The following is a 20,181-nucleotide window of genomic DNA, read 5'->3' as shown; positions in this document are numbered from 1 at the left end:
GGAACTCAATTGGAACTCAATTGAAGATTTACAACTGAATCATATTCAGCTGTGGAGCTTAAGGACTAAGGAAATAGGATTGAAGTATTGAAGCTCTGATCGTCCAGCTCAATAATCCCAAAAACTTTGCCGCTAACCTCTTTGGGCTATATATAGGATCCACCGATCTGCGTCCTGATGTAATCCAACACTCAGAACATATTGAAATGTTCAAGATCATAGAGTAAGAGTAGGTGATGATGAAGCGACGATAATAAATCTTCATAAAATTATAATTGATCCTAGCAAATGGAAAACGCCAAAGAATTGAAGGATGAAGGCACCTGTGCGGTGCTACACAGTTGGGGTAGAAAGTATGGGGGAGATATTGGCAGAATTACTTACCGCCTAAAAAGCTCCAGGAAGGTTGGTCGAAGTCTCTTACAGCCTTTGGTATTATAGCTTTCTTCAAGTAGAATCATGCCACTCATGCAATAATAAATATACAATCGTTGATTCAGCTTCTCTCGGTGAGAAGGCTACATGAATTTCTTACAGCTGAGCTAGGTTTGAGCTGTTTCTTTGTTCGCCGCTTCCGCTCGCAGTAAACACAAACGCGTTGCATACTTCGTTTGGACGAGGAAGCTCCTTAGCCTGGATCCTTCTTCCCTTGACGCAGCTCATTTCGTCCACAAAAAAATTACTGGAAACTCTGAAGTGCGACGAGACGTGTGCTTAAGCCTTGCAAGGCATTGGCATAAGATAAGCCGCATCATTTGAATTCGGTAGTTTCTCCTACTGATTTGATTTATCTCCATCTATATACTGATAACCTCCAGGAGTATTCTCACGTTTGTCTGAGTGTTAGTGCTGTACCACTGAATAAGCACTCCCCACCTGGCTGTCCCTCGATTAATTTCCCAACTACCATAATGTCACAGTCCAAGACGGCCACTTTTGATCCATTTCCTCCAGATCTAGACATACATACTATTGTGGACCAAACGCCCAATTTTCAGCTTGCTCGACGTATCACATGCGACGCAGTTGACGCAGAGTCCAAGGAAGACTTTGAGAGATTGGTCCTTTTATGGGTAGTCGTTTGTGGGCAGCCACTAGTTATTGAGGGATTTCAGGACCGACTTGACCCAAAGCTGTTTTCAGAGAAGTGGCTTCGCGGCCAATACTTCCAAAAAGGTGAGCAGTATTCCCTCTCTCTGTGTTGTTCGCATCTGACTTATTAACAATGCTACAGTGGAATATGTTCGAGACCTGGGGAAAGGTGTAAGTGCGCCATTTACAATTGGCCACTACTTAGGACAACTCCCAGCTTTAGTAGAAAAGATTAACATTTTCAATTACGCAAATCGAGACCGACAGCGTCTTTACATGAAAGACATCGACTGCCCTCCAGAATGGCATCAGTCTTTGGAGAAGTTGATTCCCCCGAATTTGTTTTACTTCAATGATTCCCCAAAAATTTACGATGGTCCTGGCTCAGGCCTTTCAAACTTGTCAGAATCATATAAAACGAAAGACGGTACGCCGATTGCCAGAGCAGGCGATTTGATGAGCTGTCTTCCCCCAGACATGCGTGCAGAAAATCTCATGTGTTACATCGGACACGAGGGCACATACACGCCAGCACACCAGGAAATGTGCGCCAGTCTTGGCCATAATCTCATGGTTGAGGCTTCGAACGGTAAGCCAGAGCATGGGAAGCCAACAGTCCCGGGCTCGTCAATTTGGCTCATGACTGAGACGAGAGAACGGCGTGTGGTGTCGGAGTACTGGTCCACAATGTTAGGTCATGATATTGACCTCGAGAATCATTTCGCACAACTCAAAGCATGGAGGTGCGCCCCGTTCAAAACCCATGTGGTCGAACAGAAACCCGGGGATCTCATCCTTGTTCCACCTATGGCTGCTCATCAAGTCTGGAACCGCGGTACAAGGACGATGAAAGTTGCCTGGAATCGCACCACCGTCTCTACCCTGAAAATGGCTTTGTCTGAAGCACTGCCACATGCACGGATGGTCTGTCGTGATGAGCAATACAAGAACAAGGCCATTGTTTATCACTCACTCGAGCGGTATGCAGATCTATTGAAACAAGCCCCCAAAACTGACAATGTCGAAATCAAGAAGCTGTGGGGTGACTTTGAGGATCTATACTTCCTGTTCACAGATATTTTAATATCTGAAGACTTTTCCAGCAGGCAGAAGATTGAATGCATCGAATATCATGGCAATGTGACTTGCTCATATTGTCGTTGCAACATCTTCAACCGGTTCCTGACATGTCCCTCATGCAAGGAAGATGATAACGATTATGATATATGCATGGACTGTTACGTACTGGGTCGAAGCTGTCAATGTATCTCCAAGCTCAGGTGGGTTGAGCAAATACCTTGGAGCACTCTACGCAAACAGCATGAGACCTGGCGGCGCCAGCTTCTCAGTATTGAGCCTGTAGATTCACCGCGCCTGAACAAGTTCCTGCCCCTTACCGTTGTGCGAAGCCAGAATCCCAGGAAGACTGTTGCAGAAATCTGCAAAGAGCAAATGACTCGTCGGCCCTGGGTGGATTGCAAGAAACCTACTCCAGAGAAAGAGCAATCAGCCTCACCAGACAGTGCTATTGGTGATGCTGAATCCCCAGCGCGGAAACGGCGAAAAACTGGCGCCAACTCCAAAGATGAAAGGTGTCATATGTGCAGAAACAGGGAACCAAACTGGAAACTGGCAAAGTGCTCACAATGCCCGTTGCGTTACTGCTACGCCATCCTGTTTCGCGCCTTTGATATATTTCCGCAGGAGCAAATGGAGAAGGCCCATTGGCTGTGTCCCCGCTGCCAGAAAATCTGCAACTGTGGACCGTGTCAAAAAGATCCGACAATGCGGCCACATGAGCCGGATAATATTTTGCTGGGACATGATACCAGAAAGATCGCAGATCCTCGAAGTGTTGACTCTCTGGTAGATCTTCGTTTATCTAATTTGAAATGGCTTCCCAGCCTCGAAGAAGATATAGCACGCCGCCTGCAACGGAGGCAACAGGAAGCCGAGGAGAAGCAAACGAATATGATTATGGAGCATGCCATTCTTGTGAGGGAGAAAGAGTCCCCGCGCGTTGATTTAACGGCGTCTATTGATTATGGTAGAATCCCCGTGGATCCTACTCTCCAGCTGGACAACTCTATAATAAATCAGCCAGACCAAGAGTTGGTTTACTGAGTAGGATTTTGAAGATGTTTTTCTTATGGCTATGATTCCCCCTTTTGTCAAGTGATGAAGTTTTGAAGTTCCAATGCTGTCTTCTTTTTTCATGAATTGGTCTGTCTTTTAGAAGACAAATCATTAGACTAGCTTAATGCCCATAGGTAATCAGATACCAATTCAAAATCAGGCACCTTTGTAAGCGTATGTAAGTGCCTTGAGCGTTGAGGCATCCACCGAGCGCATAATGCCCCGAGCGAGTTGAACTGCTGCAAAAATGACTACAAATTTCATATTAGAATATGAACACAGGTTTTATAACTGCAAATAATGGGGGAAATCGTTTGCTTACTCCCTGGAATCAGGTAAAACTCAGGCTTGATCATGGTTGCACCACGAGCAATAAAGAAATGGAGGCAAGCCAATACTAAGTTGACAGTGCCAAATATAGGCCCTATGAGCCATTTCAAGTCTCTATTCTCAACCCTCATGGGCTGTTTTCCCTTTCTATCAGGGTAAAGGGGGCCTCTGGCAATAATGAGGCCGGATCCCAATAGCGAGACGACACTGATGAAAGAGTAGGTCCGCTCTGTGGCATCCTTTCCAGTGAAAACTGATAGAACAAAGAATGGTATTGAGCAGAGGGAGAGTATAACCAAAATGAACTATAGAAAAGGTCAATATCTACTTCTTCTGATCGCGAACGGTGTAGGAAATTTTAGATCTACTTGGTAAATGGTATTGCGCGCATCGATATCATGCTTCAGCTGGTCGATGACTTGCTCCTGTTCCTCTTCATCAAGCTCCTCTCGCCCTTCATCATTATCCGAGTCTTCGGGATAACCAAATATTCTGCGTAGTTTGATCCCATCCTCGGGATAACGAAACCCGCTGCGTTGTCGTAATGTCGCCAGGACCGCCATGGTGGAAGATAATAATAATAAAATGATAGTAACAGGAGACAAGAGGAGAAAAAATGCCAAGTAGAAAAGTGACAAGAGCAGTGTACTACGTACTGTTTTGTGGGGTTGGTTGTAGAAATTAGAACAAACATGACAAACACAGCTTTTCTCTCTCGGCATCGGATGATCGTTGTGTTTCCATAACGCTTTTCGAACTCCACACCACTTCCGACCGTCTCCCTCCAGCTCACAATGTTCTCAGCTCGCGCTCTCCCTCGGCGCGCCGGACTAATCCGATTATCAGCCCCCCGCTATGCTCCCCAACACCGCACATTGATCCCGGCCCCAACCCCAGGCACGGGGCCTCTTATGGAACGCCGCGCAGACCGCGAGCTGCCCGATATCAGCAAGAACCGAGGCTGGATGCGTACTCTCCCAATCTTTGCTATTGTTCTAGGTGCCGGCACGCTAGCCATCTTCAACTACCAGAAGTCCTCGTCGAGCATTGTCGGCAGTACGATGTATGCACTGCGGACGTCGCCGCAGGCTCGGGAGATTCTGGGCGACGAGATCTACTTTGCGCAGCAGATTCCTTGGATCAGTGGCGAAATGAACCAGCTGCATGGTCGCATCAACATCTCGTTCTGGGTTAAGGGCACCAAGTCTCAGGGCAAGATGCGTTTCAAGAGCATACGGCCAGACCGTATGAGCTATGTGAGTCGGCCTTTTTCATATGCCCCTGAAAAATAGCAGTATTATCTTTCGTGAAGATGATATTTGTTTAAAGTATTTTTTTGTCCCAATAAATTGAGCTAATACCTTGTCGTCTAGTTCCACACTGAGGAATGGAGTCTGGAAACTGAAGATGGAACTGTGGTGCAACTGCTGAATAGCGACAATGACCCCTTCGGCCAGGACTGATAGTTGCACTGGATGTGTGGGCTATTTTGTAAAAATAAAGACCTTATTTGCATATGATCTGGCGTTTGGGACATTTTTTACATGATTATTGCGTGCAGTACCTGAGACGAGGTCTCATTTTGAAGCTGAAGGTTGAACGAAAGAAAAAAAGGATATCATTTGTTATATCATATACAAACGCCGCTCAAGTGAACAAGTATTTCGGGAATGGTGTAGTGGTACATGTTTAGCCCGGCCTGGGCGTCGCTCTAATCAATTTATTTAAGCCTCAGCTGTAGCTGTGGACTCTGTGGCTGAAGGAACCTCGGGCCATGGCTTCTTGATGGCATCTTGAATGCGCACACTGCAACCCTTAGGACCACTGATGTGACCTAAAACAAGAAAAATAACAAGATTAGCAAGTGTTACGTGGAGGTATTGAGAGAGAGAGAGAGAGAGAGAGAGAGAGAGAGAGAGAGAGAGAGAGATGTCTTACCGCTCACAACCACAATACCATTCTCAGCATCGACCTGGAGAATCTTTAAGTTCTGCACGGTGTTTTGGTTGTTTCCCATCCTTCCGGCCATCTTCTTGCCAGGGTAGACACGAGAACCACCACCTTGACTAGGACCCGCGGAACCGAGAGAACGGTGGGTCAAACTAACACCGTGACTACGATCCTGACCATGGAAACCGTGACGCTTCATAACACCAGCAAAGCCCTTACCCTTGGTATTGGAACGGGCGTCAACAAATTGACCCTCCAAGAACCAATTGGCATGGATACTCTCGCCGACGGGAGTAAGGCCAGACTCATCCTTGACGCGGAACTCGAAGATGTGGCGTTTGGGAGAAAGACCATTGGCTGAAAAGTGACCAAGCAGAGCCTTGTTCACATTGCTAGGATGCTTCCATCCAGCGCCAACCTGGACAGCCCAGTAGCCGTGCTTTTTGACAGTCTTGTGGGAGATGACCTCGACACGGTCAAGCTGCAGGACAGTGCAGGCGGTGCGCTTGCCAGTTTCCGGATCGAAGAGAGCAGTCATACCCTTTTTGATTCCAATGGCACCACTCCGGAGGGGCAGGGAGTTGGCTTTGCGGCGGAGAGCTGCGGCTGGAGTCGATTCAAGGACGGGCAGGCCGGGGCCAATGTTGTAGCGGGTGTGCTGGGGTGGGCTGATGGCTTTGACGCCGAATGATCGCATATGAGTTAGAGGCAGGGCCAATTGTGTGTCCCATAGGGATGCAGAAAGCTGGAGCAGCTTCCCTGAAAGACGCGACGCCATGATGGGGTTTGGTGGTTGAAAATAGATCGGCGCTGGTGAAGTTTTTGGTTTGTATGCTGAGTCAGCATCTCCGGACTTCAGCCAACACTCCGTACGAGATCTAAAAAACCGAAATCATATATACCACAGGCACTAGGTCTGCCACTCAGACATTGGGATTTGTAAAGCAGCCCTCATTGTATTTTTTTATAACCTTTTTTTGCCTCTTTCTGAGGTTTTCCCACTCACTGGCGCTCTGCTAAAACTTCGGCCTCTAATTATGCTGCGTTGATATTTTTCACATCTGTAAACTGTGTATTGGGGTCCACCGCACGTCTTCTTTTATTTTTCTGATTCTAAAAGGTCTGAACTTGCGGAATTAGCTTTGAAATAGAGCTTTATCCAGCAACTGGCTAGTATTAAGGAGCGCAATCGCCTTGCCTGCTTTCTCGAAGGTGCTGATCTTTAAAGTACATACGTCGTAAATAACTTCAACAGTTTTGGAATCCTTGAATTTCGAATGATTATTGCTCTTTTAAATTTTGAATTATCAAATCTTTGAAATTACTAATTCGATGATCTAGACCATAAACTTGAAAAAATATCCAAACCGACAATGTCGGATATATTGATTCTATTGTACATGCTATCGTAATATATAGCCTCTAGGAAAAGCTAGAGTTAATGGTCCCATTGTTACCCAATTACTCGGAGTCGGCAGGCGCGTCCAAGGGGGTAGAAAGCCCGACACGATCAATGGTCTTGGTGTAGACAACGCCGCCATTGAGTTTGTCCTCTTGTACAACCAGGTCCTTGCGGTCAGCATCAACCAGAAGGCGGATAAGGTCTGGGCGCATGTAGTGACCTCCCTTGTATGAAGTTAGCACTGAACTATAATCGATATCATATCCAAAACTTACAAAGTCAGCCAGAGACTTGGTTAGGTGGGTCTCATCGAGGTCAATCTGCGATAACTCGTTAGCATTTGCTAGATAAGCGCTTCAAATAGTATTTTTAGCCTACATCGACGAAGAGCAGACCCTGGAAGTCCTTGGCGGGGTGGGGAACCAGGTTCTGTCCATCAGGACCAAAGATACGACCGTGTCCGTTGTAGATGTTAGGGTCCTCAAGCTCCTTTCCAGGGGGAGTGTTCAGCTTGATACCCTCGGCGGTGATTGTCTGCCAAGGTGCAAGAGTGAAGGAACCAGTCTCAATAGCATAGGCAGGTGTAACGAGCTGAGCCGTCTTGTTAGTGATCAGGTCAAGTCTTTATATCTTAAGAAAGAATATACTTACATCCGCGTTGGCCTCGGCCACATTAGTGTAGGGGTCTGGGTACTTAAGGGTCTCCTTTCCAGGGTACAAGGGCCAAGCGGCAACGTGGACTTGCTCACCAAGAGAGGCAGCATAGGCCTTCAGGAAAGGGTTCATGTTCTCCCAGCAGTTCAAGTGACCAACACGACCAATCTCAGTATCCATCACTGACTTGGTGGTATCACCGGTGCCATCGCCAAAGACAAGGCGCTCGACGTGAGTAGCCTTGATCTTGCGGCGGTGGTTGATGACCTCTCCAGTGGGATTGATCATAATCTGAGTGGTGTATAGACTAGCAAGATCCAGCTCGGAGTATCCAAGAGACACATAGATCTTGTTGCTTCGGGCAGCTTCGCGGATACGACGCATCTCCTCCGAGTCGGAAGCAAGACTGTTCTCGCGGTACTTCTTGAGAAGAGGCAAGCTCTCCTGGTAGTTAACCTTCCAGGCCCAGTACGGGTAGCCGGGAATCCCTAATTAGAAATGTCAGTTATAAAGTTGATTCATGCGAGAAGTAGAACTAACACAGCTCAGGGAAGGCAATAAACTTGCAGCCTGCCTTTCCAGCTTCGTCGATCCAGTGGATAGTTCTGCGAACAGATTCCTCGAGATCGAACCAGCCAGGTTCGGCATTGACGGCAGCAGCCTTGTACTTCTTGAGAACGGGAGCCATGCTGAAGATGTTGTTTAGGGTTTGGTTTTGTTTGAGTGATTGAAGTGTGATTGTGAATGAATAAGATATTTGAAGCCAGGAGTTAGCATGCCTTTATATCTTCAGATTCAAATCTGTTTTGTATGTCTACCATAAAAGCATATCCCGCCAGACAGAATTCTGAGCACAGAGCATCCGCATCGACTCGGATGTGTTAGACCCGGCTGACTCGGCGAATGCTTCCAAGATTGACTAATTCAGTGTAAAACACTTGTATGATCTTGCCATGTTCTGACTTCCGGAAGCTTGAGGGGAATATAGTAGATTCGGGCTTTGCTTCATTATGTTGAACAACGCAATACCCAGGTGGATGGGAATGGTTCTAGTGACAAAAGGGAGCTAGATAGCAGTTCTATGGAATATGGCACTGAGCGATGAGTCCTTCATAGATCTAAGATCCTTCAGAAAGCTTTCAAAGACTTCCGAAATCCTTTAGTTCGATTTTCTGTAGGCCCAGGCGATGTCATAGATGCCACCCGAAGGATAGGAACTGTGGGGAACACATTTCTCGGTGACTTGTTAGATCCCGCAGAATCCCTTCTAGAAAAAAATTGAGAGGAGCCTTGGAAGTCACTGGGATTTGCTTTGATACGAAATCACGCCATATGATACGGCATTCAAGGTGATGGTGTTTGGAAATTGATTAGGACAATAGCAAATCCCGTATTGCGGGATGCATGATATCTGAAAAATACTCCACAGATCTACCAACTACCATCAGGACTTTCTGATGACTCAACCTTGGAAGACCCCGACATGTAGAATCAGATAGTGCAAGACTAGCCATACTAGTCCAAGTTTGTCACTTAATTTTCGCCAACGCAGTGTAAATAGAATCGGTCAATAGCATGATTCCTAACCGTTCCGTTCCGTTCCGCTATCCCGACTGTTCCATCAACACTTCTAAAAATGTACTTCCTAACACGGAGAACCAAAACATGATGGATTTCATTAGATAAGACGATTCTGACATTGATTGATATTATGCCATTTCCCCCACATATCCAGAGCAAGTTGGCTCACGTCGAATTATAGGCATAATAGGCAAATCAGCCTAAGATCTTGAATAGCTTCACTAGATATGAAGGCTACTCATTACCATAATTTTGAATCTCTTCCAAACTCCCTAGACTACCTCTAAAGGCAGTCTGCTTCTTACTCGCCGCCCGTTCTTTGGTCTGTTTCTTGTTCACTTCTTCTAAATGACTACATCGATCATGCAGCAAGATATGGCGATGAAACGTTCGAATCGTCCAATAATAATGCTTCCGAGTCTTTCTTTTGGTAGGCAAAGAGATTCAATTAGATGAAGATCCTGGACCTAAATCAATCTGAGATTTCAAACTTTCAAACTTTCAAGTTTCCAAAGTGAGTTAGTATCACTATCGCTGCCGGATGATGATGGTCGACTTGGCAATGGATCTAGGACGGAAAAGCTACTCCAGGAGCCATTATACCCTCGATTCAAGTGACTTACTCGCAATATCCAGCTTATAAAAGAGCTTTCTGATTGTAGGATTCAGCAGAGATAACAATTTTTTAAGCCATATTTACTCACATTGAAGCTAGATTCATCAAAGTTGAATATTATATCCCTTAACATATCTGAGGTTACGGCTACGCCTTTTAATCTAGAAGAAACTACCTAGCCAGTTTTATATATATTCTTCTTCAAGACTAGCAAATCTATGGCCGTTTCATGGCCCATGTTTCAACACCCTTCATTCGATCAACGATCTTAGAACCTGAGATGAGCGTATAGCAGCTGTGACCAAGGACAATCTTCCATTTTTCAAGGCTTGAATAGATAATTCGACTAGACTCTCCTGATAGTACGATTTCTGCCTTTTTTTTGCAACAGATTGGTGGTATGTGAATGTTTATAAATAGAGGGTTCCAAGATTGCTATGGGAGATAAATATTTTTGGAGGGATAGCAGAGCGACCGAGAATCATGTTATGAATCATTTAAGATTGAAGAATAAGTAAGTATCTGGGTTCTGAGACAATTTGACGAGTATTTGTTGCTATTAGCGTCATTGTAGGTTCACGGGATCAGAATGACTCCGAATTCCAACGGAAGGTGGTCTGATATTGGGGCCGTTTGGCGCTATTTGGCGCCGTTCGACGCGCTTGGTCAATCCCAGGAAGCTAGTGACGGAGCGGGTTTCAGATTCAAATCCGATTACCCCATATATTAATCACTTCGTTGATCAAACTATTGATATTCTGAGAACCCCCTATGGTCATAATGAACGACCTGCAAGTCCACCCATCGCGGAAAATATTGCTGGTAGTCACCACTGGGGGCTTTACTCATGCAGGTATGACAAAAAAGAAAAAGGCGTAGAATACCAATTTCTGATCGCTTATGCAAGATAACAGCACCTGTGTTGGAGATTGGAAGAGTCCTCGCTGAACGTGGTCACACCATTGAATTCGCAACTCTGGAAGGCCAAGAGCACTGGATTAAGGCAACCGAGTACAGATTCATTGAGAAAATTCATCCACTAGGCCCCGGACCATCTCATGAGCAGTATGATGATCACTATCGTCGCATGCAATCATGGGATATCTCCAAGGGCATTAGTGCAGCCATGGAATCCAAATATCTCTTCGATTCCTTCTGGCCTCAGACCTATCACCGCTTGAAAGATATAATGAATAATCCAGTCACTCGCCCTGCGTTTATCATCGCTGACTTCTTTGTCGAGGCTGCCCACGACATCCATGTGGAGTATAACCTGCCTATTGCCATTGTATCTCCCACGATGCCTGCCTTGCAGATGCCATGCTCTTATATCCCGGGCCAACCTGGCTTCCAACTTCCGGGAGTATTGACCTCAGAGGACACCCCTATGTGGCTGCGTATGAAGAGTGAGCTTTTCTTATTGCCGGATATACTCTCTATTATTCGATTTGGGATTCGAACGAAGAAGATGCGCCAGGATAACGGCGTCTTTCGACCGCTTCATAAGCCTAAAAAGCCAGATTATCTGGTCTTTATCAACTCATTCATTGGCTTAGAGATTCCTCGAGATCTACCCCCCACTTGCGCCCCTGTGGGTCCCATACTTAGTCCCATCTATTCTCCATTAGACGAGCAATGTGGTTTCTTCCTAGAGCGCCATAGGTCCGTTCTCTATATTGCCCTTGGCACACATATCATATTGCCCCATGTGGACGCTATAAAGATAATACACGGCGTTTCTCGATTGATGAACGAAGGGCTGCTTGACGGTATAATTTGGGCAATGGGCAAGACTTGCCGAATAGACATTGATCGCAGGTGAGCCTTTCCTTCTTCTTTCTTATGCTCACATATTGACTCGATAAAACCATAGCGCATCATTAGACATTGAATTTGGCGACTCGATAAAATGCGTATCTTTAGGAGACCTACTCGACAACAAGCATCCCGACTGGATCTTCCCATTTTTCGCTCCTCAACGTGCAATACTTAATCACGATTCCACCAAGTTATACTTCACCCACGGAGGAGGATCCAGCGCAAATGAAGCCCTCTACCACGGGAAGCCCATGCTCTCAATGGGTATCTTCTCCGATCAGATCGCAAACACTACACGCCTCGTTGCTGGGGGCGTTGCCGAGTCATTGAGTAAGTTAGGTTTTACAGCTGATGAGCTGTACGCCAAGGCAAAGAAGATCCTGAGCCCAGAAGGGCCTAATCCAGGAGATGATTCATATACACGGAATGTATTGCGCTTAAAGCGCATTGCTCACGTCGCTTCTCGCCGCAAGTATTATGCTGCAGATTTGATCGAGGAGCTCATGTATGATAATGAACTACGATTCAAGGACAGGAAGGAGCTGCGACCTATGCATCTGCAGACTGCTGATATGCGAATGCCCTGGTACAAGGCTAGCAACATGGACATGTATGCTATCGGTGGACTTGCTTTCTCGATGGTAGCTGGATTTTCATGGTTAACAGGCTATTATGGGTGGAAGTATTGGAGTCTAGGCCGGGCTACAGATCTATAGAAGCAAGTCAAGCAGAATAACTAACATCTAAGGACCAACATAGATCAATTTTCTAGCTCGAAAATCAACAAAATGGAAAACTCATACACAAAATTCCTAATAACCGGAACTGTCAAATATAGAAGATGTTTTTGAAATAAAAATAAGAAAGTAATTACACCTGAGAAATCATAAGCCGTTTTTCCAAGCTTAACTCCGCCCGGATCGGACCGAGTCGGCGCCCGAAAAGAGAATCCGCTAGAAGCGGAAAAAAAGCATTTATCACCGTCACCAGTACCAACAAAAACTCCCGGCGATTGTCACCGAGAATAAAAAGCCACCATCAAAGCACCTCGCAAGCTCCAGATGTCCCTCCGAACACCCCTGGTTTCACGCTGGCTCGCGCAATCAGCAGAACTCCTACAACAGAGCTCACTCAGAGCTGCAACTCGCCCATCATCAGCCACGCCACTCTCCCTCCTCCGCCCACAACTCCTCAATGGCCAGATAAGTGCAAGGCAGACTCTCCTAGCGAGCCGGAACTACTCCACACGCCCAGCGCCGTCCAGACCAAGCGCTCAATTCAAATTCAACCAGCCTAAGCAACGGCGCTTCAACTCGTCCGGACCAAAGTCAGAAGCCAAGTCAGAAACCAATGAAGCTGGTGGACTGACTGCGCGGTTGCGCAAATTGACTCGTGAATATGGCTGGGCTGCCCTGGGCGTTTATCTAACCCTTTCAGCGCTGGATTTCCCCTTCTGCTTTATGGCTGTACGATTGTTGGGCGTTGAGCGCATTGGTCATTTTGAGCATGCTGTGCTTGAGTCTATAAAGGGGGTTTTCCCTACTTTTTGGCCGAAGAAAGAGCATGCTGAGGGTGAAAGCGATAGTTCTGTCACTGCTCCTAAGGATGGAAACGCTAGTAGGCTACCTTCTCTTCCTTCTGTCTGCGATGTTGGCTAATATGTACTTTTCTTTTTCAAAGGTTTGTGGACACAACTTGTATTGGCCTACGCCATTCACAAGAGTTTGCTCATCTTCATTCGAGTCCCGTTGACGGCTGCTATAACACCCAAGGTTGTGCAGGTTCTGCGACAGTGGGGATGGAACATTGGGAAGCGGACACCCAAGACTACTACTAAACCCAAGAGTGCATGAAATGAGACCGTGCAATTAGTATAGCGAAGAATTAGGGATATTAATTTGGGGACTGTATATTAGCCATAGACCTTATTTGGCGCATCGTCGCGTGTGTCCTCCCCACTCAATTTACATGATTATAATACAGCAAATCCTGAAACCTCCTTCTATCCCAGCGCCAAAACTATTAGCCAGCAGCAGAGAAACTTGGTAAACGATGCAAGAGTGGGACTGCAAAAGCAAAAAGGAAAAGGGTAAACATCCGCCACTTCACCACTAATACCCAAAAGCAAATCGTGATGAGATAATGACATAAAGCTATTCAACTTGGATATCTCATGGTGTTCGTCTCGTTAAAAATATATAAATATCAGGAAGCAACATACGAAGCACAACCTATGAGGCTGTGTTAACAGAAGTCGAGATGGATAAAGGTTCACATATCGACCGAGTCGTTAAATCTCAAAATACCGTTGGCTTTCATTACACCGTTTACGCCATCGGGCATACGATATGCCCAATCAGCCACACCCATAGAGCTGACTGAAAGGGCCTCGGTGTGATCAGGCTGTGCAACTTCGTCAGAGGTGTCAGCCACCAAAACGAGGCCGAGCTCTTTGACAGTCTCAACCAGCGCAGGGACAACATTCTTGAAGCAGTTAGTACGGTCCATTGAAGAGTAAGAGAGGAGGAACATACCAAAAGACTAGAGCGGCAGATCAGACCCATAAAGTTGTTACTCTGAGCGATTCGGACAGACTCCTTAATCGACATCAAAGCACGGCCACTGCTGTTGACATGAGGAAGAGAGTCCACATTGCTAGCAAGGTCACGAATTTGACCAAGATCATTGCATAGAAGGACGGGATCTGGAAATGAATGTTAGCAATCGGTTATGAGAAAGTGGGAGATAAAAAAAGACTACACTCACAATTAGGCTGTTTCCAATTAAGTGCAGTGCATATATTGGGATTGTACGAGGTGAAAACGACGGAGCGCATGAAGTCAGGACTCTTCTCACGAGCCTCGCGGGCATGGTCGAACAAATCGGTCAGAATCGCATCCGCGAAGCTGTTGACATCGGCTTGGGAGGTCAAGTCGAGAGAATGCTCCTCAGCGTCAGATGGGTAGAGAACAGAGATATCAACTTTCAGGTCGATTGGCAGTTCTAGTAGAGCCTCCCGCAGAGACATGAAGGACCCTGCCAGAAGACGGTGGGTTTTCGGCATATCATTGATAGCCTGAGTCCGCAAGAAGTCTAAAATCTCCTGTTTGCTGAGACTCGCTTGTTCCGAGCCAATCTTTTGGAATTGAGCCCAAGTCAGTCGGGATATGGGGATGTCGATGCCGTGGTGGTTGACTACGAACTGTGGGTATAGAACCGGCACACTATCTCGAGTCAACTGCACAAAGAGCTGTACATAATCACCTGAAAGGCTTGAGCCGGTAACCAACCCACTGTGTACTGAGTCGATGGCACTTGTCGACTTCCAGTAGGTCGCAAAGTGCGTGATTTCCAAGGGATCTCCGTGATACGGCTTGATAACTTGGTAGTTGAAGCGCAGTTGGCCAATAGCCCGCAAACGAGGGTCAATAAGAGGCAAACAGCATGAGCCCGTGCTGGATGTTTCGGCAGCAAATTTCACTGGCAGAGCCACACTTTTCGCGATCACCTTGGAGCCAAAAGTAGGGAAGATTTCAAAATCAACGGCAAATGTATCCAAATTCTCCACGTGGAACGATATTGTCCGATATTCCTCCTGTATGGGAAGCATGATTGTACGGGGAATCAGGTCGGACATCTTGGAGGAAATCGTCAACCGGGCAACAGGGTGGCGCCCGCGTTGGTCAAATGTAATCGACTTGACTTTAGCTTCATTGAATATAAGCTGGACGAAAGCCCTCTTGTCCAGGAAATTGTGGCCGTATCGTCGTAAAGGAATAATCGGGGGAGGTAATTCCAGGTCTGGGATGCCATCGGTCATGTCGATGTCAACTGCCGAACTGTGACGCCTCTCGAAATCCACCGTCATGCCAGGCCCCTGACGATTGGTTCCATTCAGAAGGTCAAGTGGACTCCGTGAAGGGGCTGCTTTTGAGGGTTGGGCCCAGAGGAGCAACATGCACTCAAGGTGGCCTTCCCAAGCAGCGTAGTACATAGCCTCGAGGCCTTTTTCGTCCGCAATTTTTGCATCGACACCAGACTCGAGAAGAGCTTGCAGACATGACACACAGCCTTCACTTGCAGCGTGGAACAAGGGGGTCCATTGGTAAAGCTTGTCTCTCTGGTCAAGATCGGCACCGTGGGCCTTCAAAAGTAACAAAATTTTCGGAGACTGTGAGGCCCGCGCAACCATATGTTGGGGGTAAAGACCCTCTGCATCGGGTAATAATTTTGCCTTCCGTTGAAGTAGCATCTCTACAATCTCATAAGAGCCGTGTTGGCAGGCAAGATTCAAGGGGATGTGGTCAGAATCTGAAATGGGATCGATGCGCGCATTGCTGATGAGCACCTTCTCGGCACATTCAAGACGGCTCTTGACAATACTATGGATCAGAGGCGTGAAGTTGTCGTGGTCCATCACGTCAACGGTTTGTGGACCCACTGTTAGCAAATGCTCTACCATATCTACACGGCCATGCATACATGCGTAATGCAGGGGAATCCGACCATAGACATCGGGAAGGAAGATATCCACGCCGGCCGCAAGACCTGCTTTGAAGATCAAGTCTCGTCCGGAGATGGCGGCTTCATGGAGGCAGTTCCGCTCGTTGATATCATCCTCAGAGTGAAGGTCGACCAGGCCACTCTCTAGAAGCAGACCAAGAACCTCATCGGAGAACCCGTTGATCGCAGTTAAAAATGTCCTGGTTGCTCGATCACGGGCATCTGGGGCTGACTGCAACTTTTCAATCCAATCTCGCATCACCTGAAGGTTGCCCAAAGAAGCGGATTGCAATGCCTGTAGGTCCAACTCATCCTCTTCTTGGCCAACTCCAGGTGCCACACGATCCACTGGCCGAGCTGTGTCCAATTGCAAGTTCTCGCCTTCAGCCCAAGCCTCCAACTCCAGCCGCGCCGTAGTAGCGCGGTCCGATAGTTCGCGCAGCACCTCTCGGTTGAAACATGGTTGTACCTCTACCGCCCGATGCAGGTAAAGCTCCTTCATGCGGGACTTGGAAGTCTTGTCCCATTTTTTTAGGATCTTAGAGGCGGCGATCTCATTTATTTCCACGAATTGTTGTAATTTGTTCAAATCGCCATCAAATTGCTGAAGCCCTTCAAACAATGAGACGAAATTTGAAGGGGCCTTTGAGCTTGATGCCGGCCGGGATTGTATTACGCGCTTCTTATCGACTAATGTTTTGAGTCGCAGTGAGAACTAAATTGTACTGTCAGCATGGGTCTTCCCAAAAAGGCTAAAGTGAAATCTACCTCTGATTCCTTCTGCAAGTAAAAGGTGTTCACCTTTTCAATTTCTCGCTCCTGTTTCAAAAGTGTCATCAGCTCCCTATTTTGTATCCAGCGTTGAAAAATAGATTTTGGTGAACTTACCAAGCGGAAGAAGAAGACCTCCTTGTTTGCGCGCAGTAAAGCCTGGGGATTTAAGGTGTGATCCTGGGCAATTTCCTCTGCGGTACGCTGTGCTTGGATGGTAGGTGTGGCACTGAGTTGCTTGATAAGCTGTGGAAGTTATTAGTCGTACAGAACTTCTAGTTCTTGCTCCGGTGGCCTTGGCCTACCTTCTTCAGCGCCTTGTAGTTGACGAAACTGGCCGCATATTCTGGAAGATCAAGTTGCCGGCGTTGGATCTGTTTACCGAACTTCCTACGTAAGAGTTAATATGCGTGTTGCGCGCAGAGGGGATGACGCACACACATCTTGGGCTATCTCGTCGAACGAGTTCTAGGAGGTCTCAGGGTCGCACGAGCGAGAGGGAGAGAGGGGGGGGGGGGGGGGAAGACGAAGGGGGAATTCGGATATACCTCGAGTCGACAAGTCGAGGGGGGAGGGGCTAATCGTCCGACGTTGTGGGGAACGAGGATAGTGGGCCAGATGTATAGTATCGGCGTGTAACTATGACAGGTGTGCAGTAGATAGAGAGATGCTAAGCGCGAAGTGACATAGTCAGATGTGTGGCATTTGATTTGTGTGTTCGAACCGAGAAGACTTGAACAAGTCTTGCAGTCTTACAGGCCCTCGGGAAGTACCAAGAACTAGGTACAACCTTTTGGCCAATGGATGATGTGCGCGTCAAAAAAAACAGTGAGAGTCGAAGTGAGTTTAGTTGAAGCCGGAGGTGGAGAGCTCCCTATGGTTCACCGCCCAATCAGATTTAATGGTGAGCACACGTGAATCTAAAATCCCTGTAGCTTTATTATCTCCAATAGCCGATACATTGTGGGTACCTATGGATACATACTTAAATATGCTTTTGACTGTTATATCATGTACTACTTTGTATTATTAAGTACCCAAAACTGGGTATAAATGGCAGAAAGCCACCACAGTGATCCCTCAGGCTGGGGAAACACGGAATTCAGGTGGAGTTGCGGCACCAGGTCGGCAAATCAGGACTCGCAAAAAAAAGGGGAGGAAGAAGAAATCGATCATGTTCCTCTAATCATTCTTTACCAGGTAGTGCATTCACCTTTAAAGTCGAATCCATCGCAGAAAGTGGAGCGATACTTGATCTGATATACTGTGTACTGAGTGGTGAAATCCTATCCCTCATCCTTGTTTCGGAGGTAACAGCGCCTATTCTATGCGGTCTTCGCCTTGAAAACAAGAAAGCGCACACCCTAGTGTTATCCCGGTGCCGATCCATTTAGTCCTTAACGTTTCTATAGAGTAACTTGTTCGTCAGGTCTAGTGTAGCGGGATCTCTTCGCTTTCTACCTAGGGTCATATCCTGAAGGTATCTAATAGAGGACCGGAAAGAGGAAGCAGAGGAGAAGGGTAACCCTCTCCCTTATTAATAAGATGGATAGGCTAACAGTGGGCACTAGAATGTTCAACAATAACAGGGACTTTGGAAGTTCTGTCAATTACTTCTCAGTATTCTTCGAGATACCATCTCGTCAATAGCTAGCTGTATTTATGACCTACTCCTTTAGGATAAGTATGTTAAGCATTCTCTCGTAGCCAATAAAAATTGAGATGCTAAGAGTAAGTGTATTACTGATAGGTGAAGGGATTTTGATAAAGGAGTTGGTTTCGATAATAGGCTCTAACGAAGAGTCGGGTAGCCGGACCGATAGCGTGGCGGCTCAGTTTCACGGGGGCACTGGCGCCCGATATATTTGCCAATCGGGCACTATCCGATATTAGTTGCTGCTTGGCAGTGCGCACGGTGCTCTTCACATGATGAGGACTGTTGTGTAGATCCTGACTTTCTCTCGGTCAATTCTTGAAAAAAGGAGTGGGAACACTTTGCAATTAGCTCATAAAATTACTAATTAGCATTAACTCATTTCTTTCCGTTTGTTATGGTGCTAGAGGATATCGTAGGAGGTTTACGTGCCAAGCCTCACATGGGTCTTAATAGCCAAGCTCTATGAGCTTGATTGGCCATGTAAGCCTTTTTGATTGGAGCCTTCATAGTTCGGGATATCACAAGGTTGAGAACTAGCTTGGTCTCTTGGGGTTACTTTCCTTTTCCTTTTACTTTCACTTTCCAATTTAATCCTGGGCATTCACTCATATATCTCGCGCGGTGACTATAATATCTTCTATAGCGTATGAATCGGTAAGCGAGTTGGCCACCTACTTTTTTCACGTCCAGGTCCTTTTATCTTTAACCGCCAACGATGCCACCAAAACGCGCTTAACCAGTTTGAAACTCTGTCGAACAAGTTTATAAATCAATAAGAAAATCTCTCTATTCGTGATATAGTGTGTCGATTCAATGTGCCGCATTCTACGCTCGCCGATCGCCTTATGGGGCGCAAAAATCGCACTGAAACTCGCGCCAATAATCATAAGTCAGCCCAAACCAGAGAGGAATCGCCTAAGCTGTAGTTAGTCTCTATAGACTCACATTGAGCTGCCCTGAGACCTATACTATATACAAAATGGCCAATCTTCAACTCACTAAGTGTGGATCTACCTCAATCCAAACTATAGGTCAAAGATGGGTATATAACTTCACCCAACACACGCCAGAGTTTCAGTTCTGCCTCTCGTGATGCTTAACTATCAGTAAGCACAACAAGAGGATCTGAAGATAATTCAAGAGCAGTTTTATACTGCATAAACCACACTAAGTATGGTATTCTGATAGAGGATGTCTATAACTTTGCTAAGACCGGCCCCAGATGATCATGGTCAGAGATCAGTCTTGTAACCTGGAAATTGAGAACAAGTAATGACAATTGAATCAATTTACGCTAAGGTAATCGAACTAATAAAGCTTGATTTGACGGACTCCTAGGAGTTTTTAAGGTTAGTCTAAATGGATGAGCCTCTGATGAAACCTTGAAATTATCTTCAGTGGCTCCAAATGCTCATTATTCTGGCAATAAATTATTGTACATATATAGGTTATCGGCTTCTAATCCTTAACGGATATGGGAGCCACCTTACGCCACATTTCGATCAAATTTGCGCAGAACATATAATAATACTGCTTTATATAAATCATTTATAACCACTCGATACTGGGTATTTTGAGATTTTAAAGCGATTATACGGAAACTTTATCGACTAAAAGATAAAAGTTTAACATCAACCATATCGACAATTGAGTACTACATGTCCAGGGCAC

General features: G+C 46.3%; 8 protein-coding genes across 8 annotated transcripts; 4 read left to right on the top strand and 4 right to left on the bottom strand.

Moving 5' to 3' along the window:
- Nucleotides 1–911: 911 nt before the first annotated feature.
- N7495_000647 (putative JmjC domain protein) lies at nucleotides 912–3,216 on the top strand (the record flags this gene model as incomplete). Its single annotated transcript, XM_057203317.1, has 2 exons — nucleotides 912–1,176; nucleotides 1,235–3,216. The coding sequence occupies 2 exons, from the start codon at nucleotides 912–914 to the stop codon at nucleotides 3,214–3,216; spliced, it is 2,247 nt and encodes a 748-aa protein (XP_057067390.1).
- Nucleotides 3,217–3,384: 168 nt separating this feature from the next.
- Nucleotides 3,385–4,121, bottom strand: N7495_000646 (uncharacterized protein; the record flags this gene model as incomplete). The annotated part of the gene is made up of 3 exons (XM_057203316.1): nucleotides 3,385–3,479; nucleotides 3,551–3,863; nucleotides 3,927–4,121. 3 exons carry the CDS (start codon nucleotides 4,119–4,121, stop codon nucleotides 3,385–3,387), a joined length of 603 nt encoding a protein of 200 aa, XP_057067389.1.
- A 231-nt stretch (nucleotides 4,122–4,352) lies between these two features.
- N7495_000645 (cytochrome c oxidase assembly factor 1 family protein) lies at nucleotides 4,353–5,021 on the top strand (the record flags this gene model as incomplete). The annotated part of the gene is made up of 2 exons (XM_057203315.1): nucleotides 4,353–4,814; nucleotides 4,932–5,021. The coding sequence occupies 2 exons, from the start codon at nucleotides 4,353–4,355 to the stop codon at nucleotides 5,019–5,021; spliced, it is 552 nt and encodes a 183-aa protein (XP_057067388.1).
- Nucleotides 5,022–5,282: 261 nt separating this feature from the next.
- On the bottom strand, nucleotides 5,283–6,286 carry N7495_000644 (mitochondrial 54S ribosomal protein uL3m; the record flags this gene model as incomplete). Its single annotated transcript, XM_057203314.1, has 2 exons — nucleotides 5,283–5,392; nucleotides 5,497–6,286. The coding sequence occupies 2 exons, from the start codon at nucleotides 6,284–6,286 to the stop codon at nucleotides 5,283–5,285; spliced, it is 900 nt and encodes a 299-aa protein (XP_057067387.1).
- A 683-nt stretch (nucleotides 6,287–6,969) lies between these two features.
- On the bottom strand, nucleotides 6,970–8,252 carry N7495_000643 (carbon-nitrogen hydrolase family protein; the record flags this gene model as incomplete). Its single annotated transcript, XM_057203313.1, has 4 exons — nucleotides 6,970–7,230; nucleotides 7,289–7,501; nucleotides 7,562–8,052; nucleotides 8,105–8,252. 4 exons carry the CDS (start codon nucleotides 8,250–8,252, stop codon nucleotides 6,970–6,972), a joined length of 1,113 nt encoding a protein of 370 aa, XP_057067386.1.
- A 2,280-nt stretch (nucleotides 8,253–10,532) lies between these two features.
- N7495_000642 (glycosyltransferase) lies at nucleotides 10,533–12,295 on the top strand (the record flags this gene model as incomplete). The annotated part of the gene is made up of 3 exons (XM_057203312.1): nucleotides 10,533–10,614; nucleotides 10,676–11,579; nucleotides 11,635–12,295. The coding sequence occupies 3 exons, from the start codon at nucleotides 10,533–10,535 to the stop codon at nucleotides 12,293–12,295; spliced, it is 1,647 nt and encodes a 548-aa protein (XP_057067385.1).
- A 345-nt stretch (nucleotides 12,296–12,640) lies between these two features.
- Nucleotides 12,641–13,432, top strand: N7495_000641 (uncharacterized protein; the record flags this gene model as incomplete). Its single annotated transcript, XM_057203311.1, has 2 exons — nucleotides 12,641–13,196; nucleotides 13,260–13,432. The coding sequence occupies 2 exons, from the start codon at nucleotides 12,641–12,643 to the stop codon at nucleotides 13,430–13,432; spliced, it is 729 nt and encodes a 242-aa protein (XP_057067384.1).
- A 418-nt stretch (nucleotides 13,433–13,850) lies between these two features.
- Nucleotides 13,851–17,242, bottom strand: phoC (uncharacterized protein; the record flags this gene model as incomplete). Its single annotated transcript, XM_057203310.1, has 6 exons — nucleotides 13,851–14,063; nucleotides 14,114–14,283; nucleotides 14,346–16,797; nucleotides 16,851–16,901; nucleotides 16,971–17,099; nucleotides 17,159–17,242. Coding segments are annotated over 6 exons (3,099 nt in total), but the record flags the coding sequence as incomplete, so codon positions are not given.
- Nucleotides 17,243–20,181: the final 2,939 nt, after the last annotated feature.

This window comes from Penicillium taxi, assembly GCF_028828555.1.
Source record: "Penicillium taxi strain IBT 34144 chromosome Unknown utg000001l_segment0_segment0, whole genome shotgun sequence".
Taxonomy (NCBI): Eukaryota; Fungi; Ascomycota; class Eurotiomycetes; order Eurotiales; family Aspergillaceae; genus Penicillium; species Penicillium taxi.
Note: the sequence above shows the minus strand (reverse complement) of the source record. Positions and strands in the feature narration are given on the sequence as shown.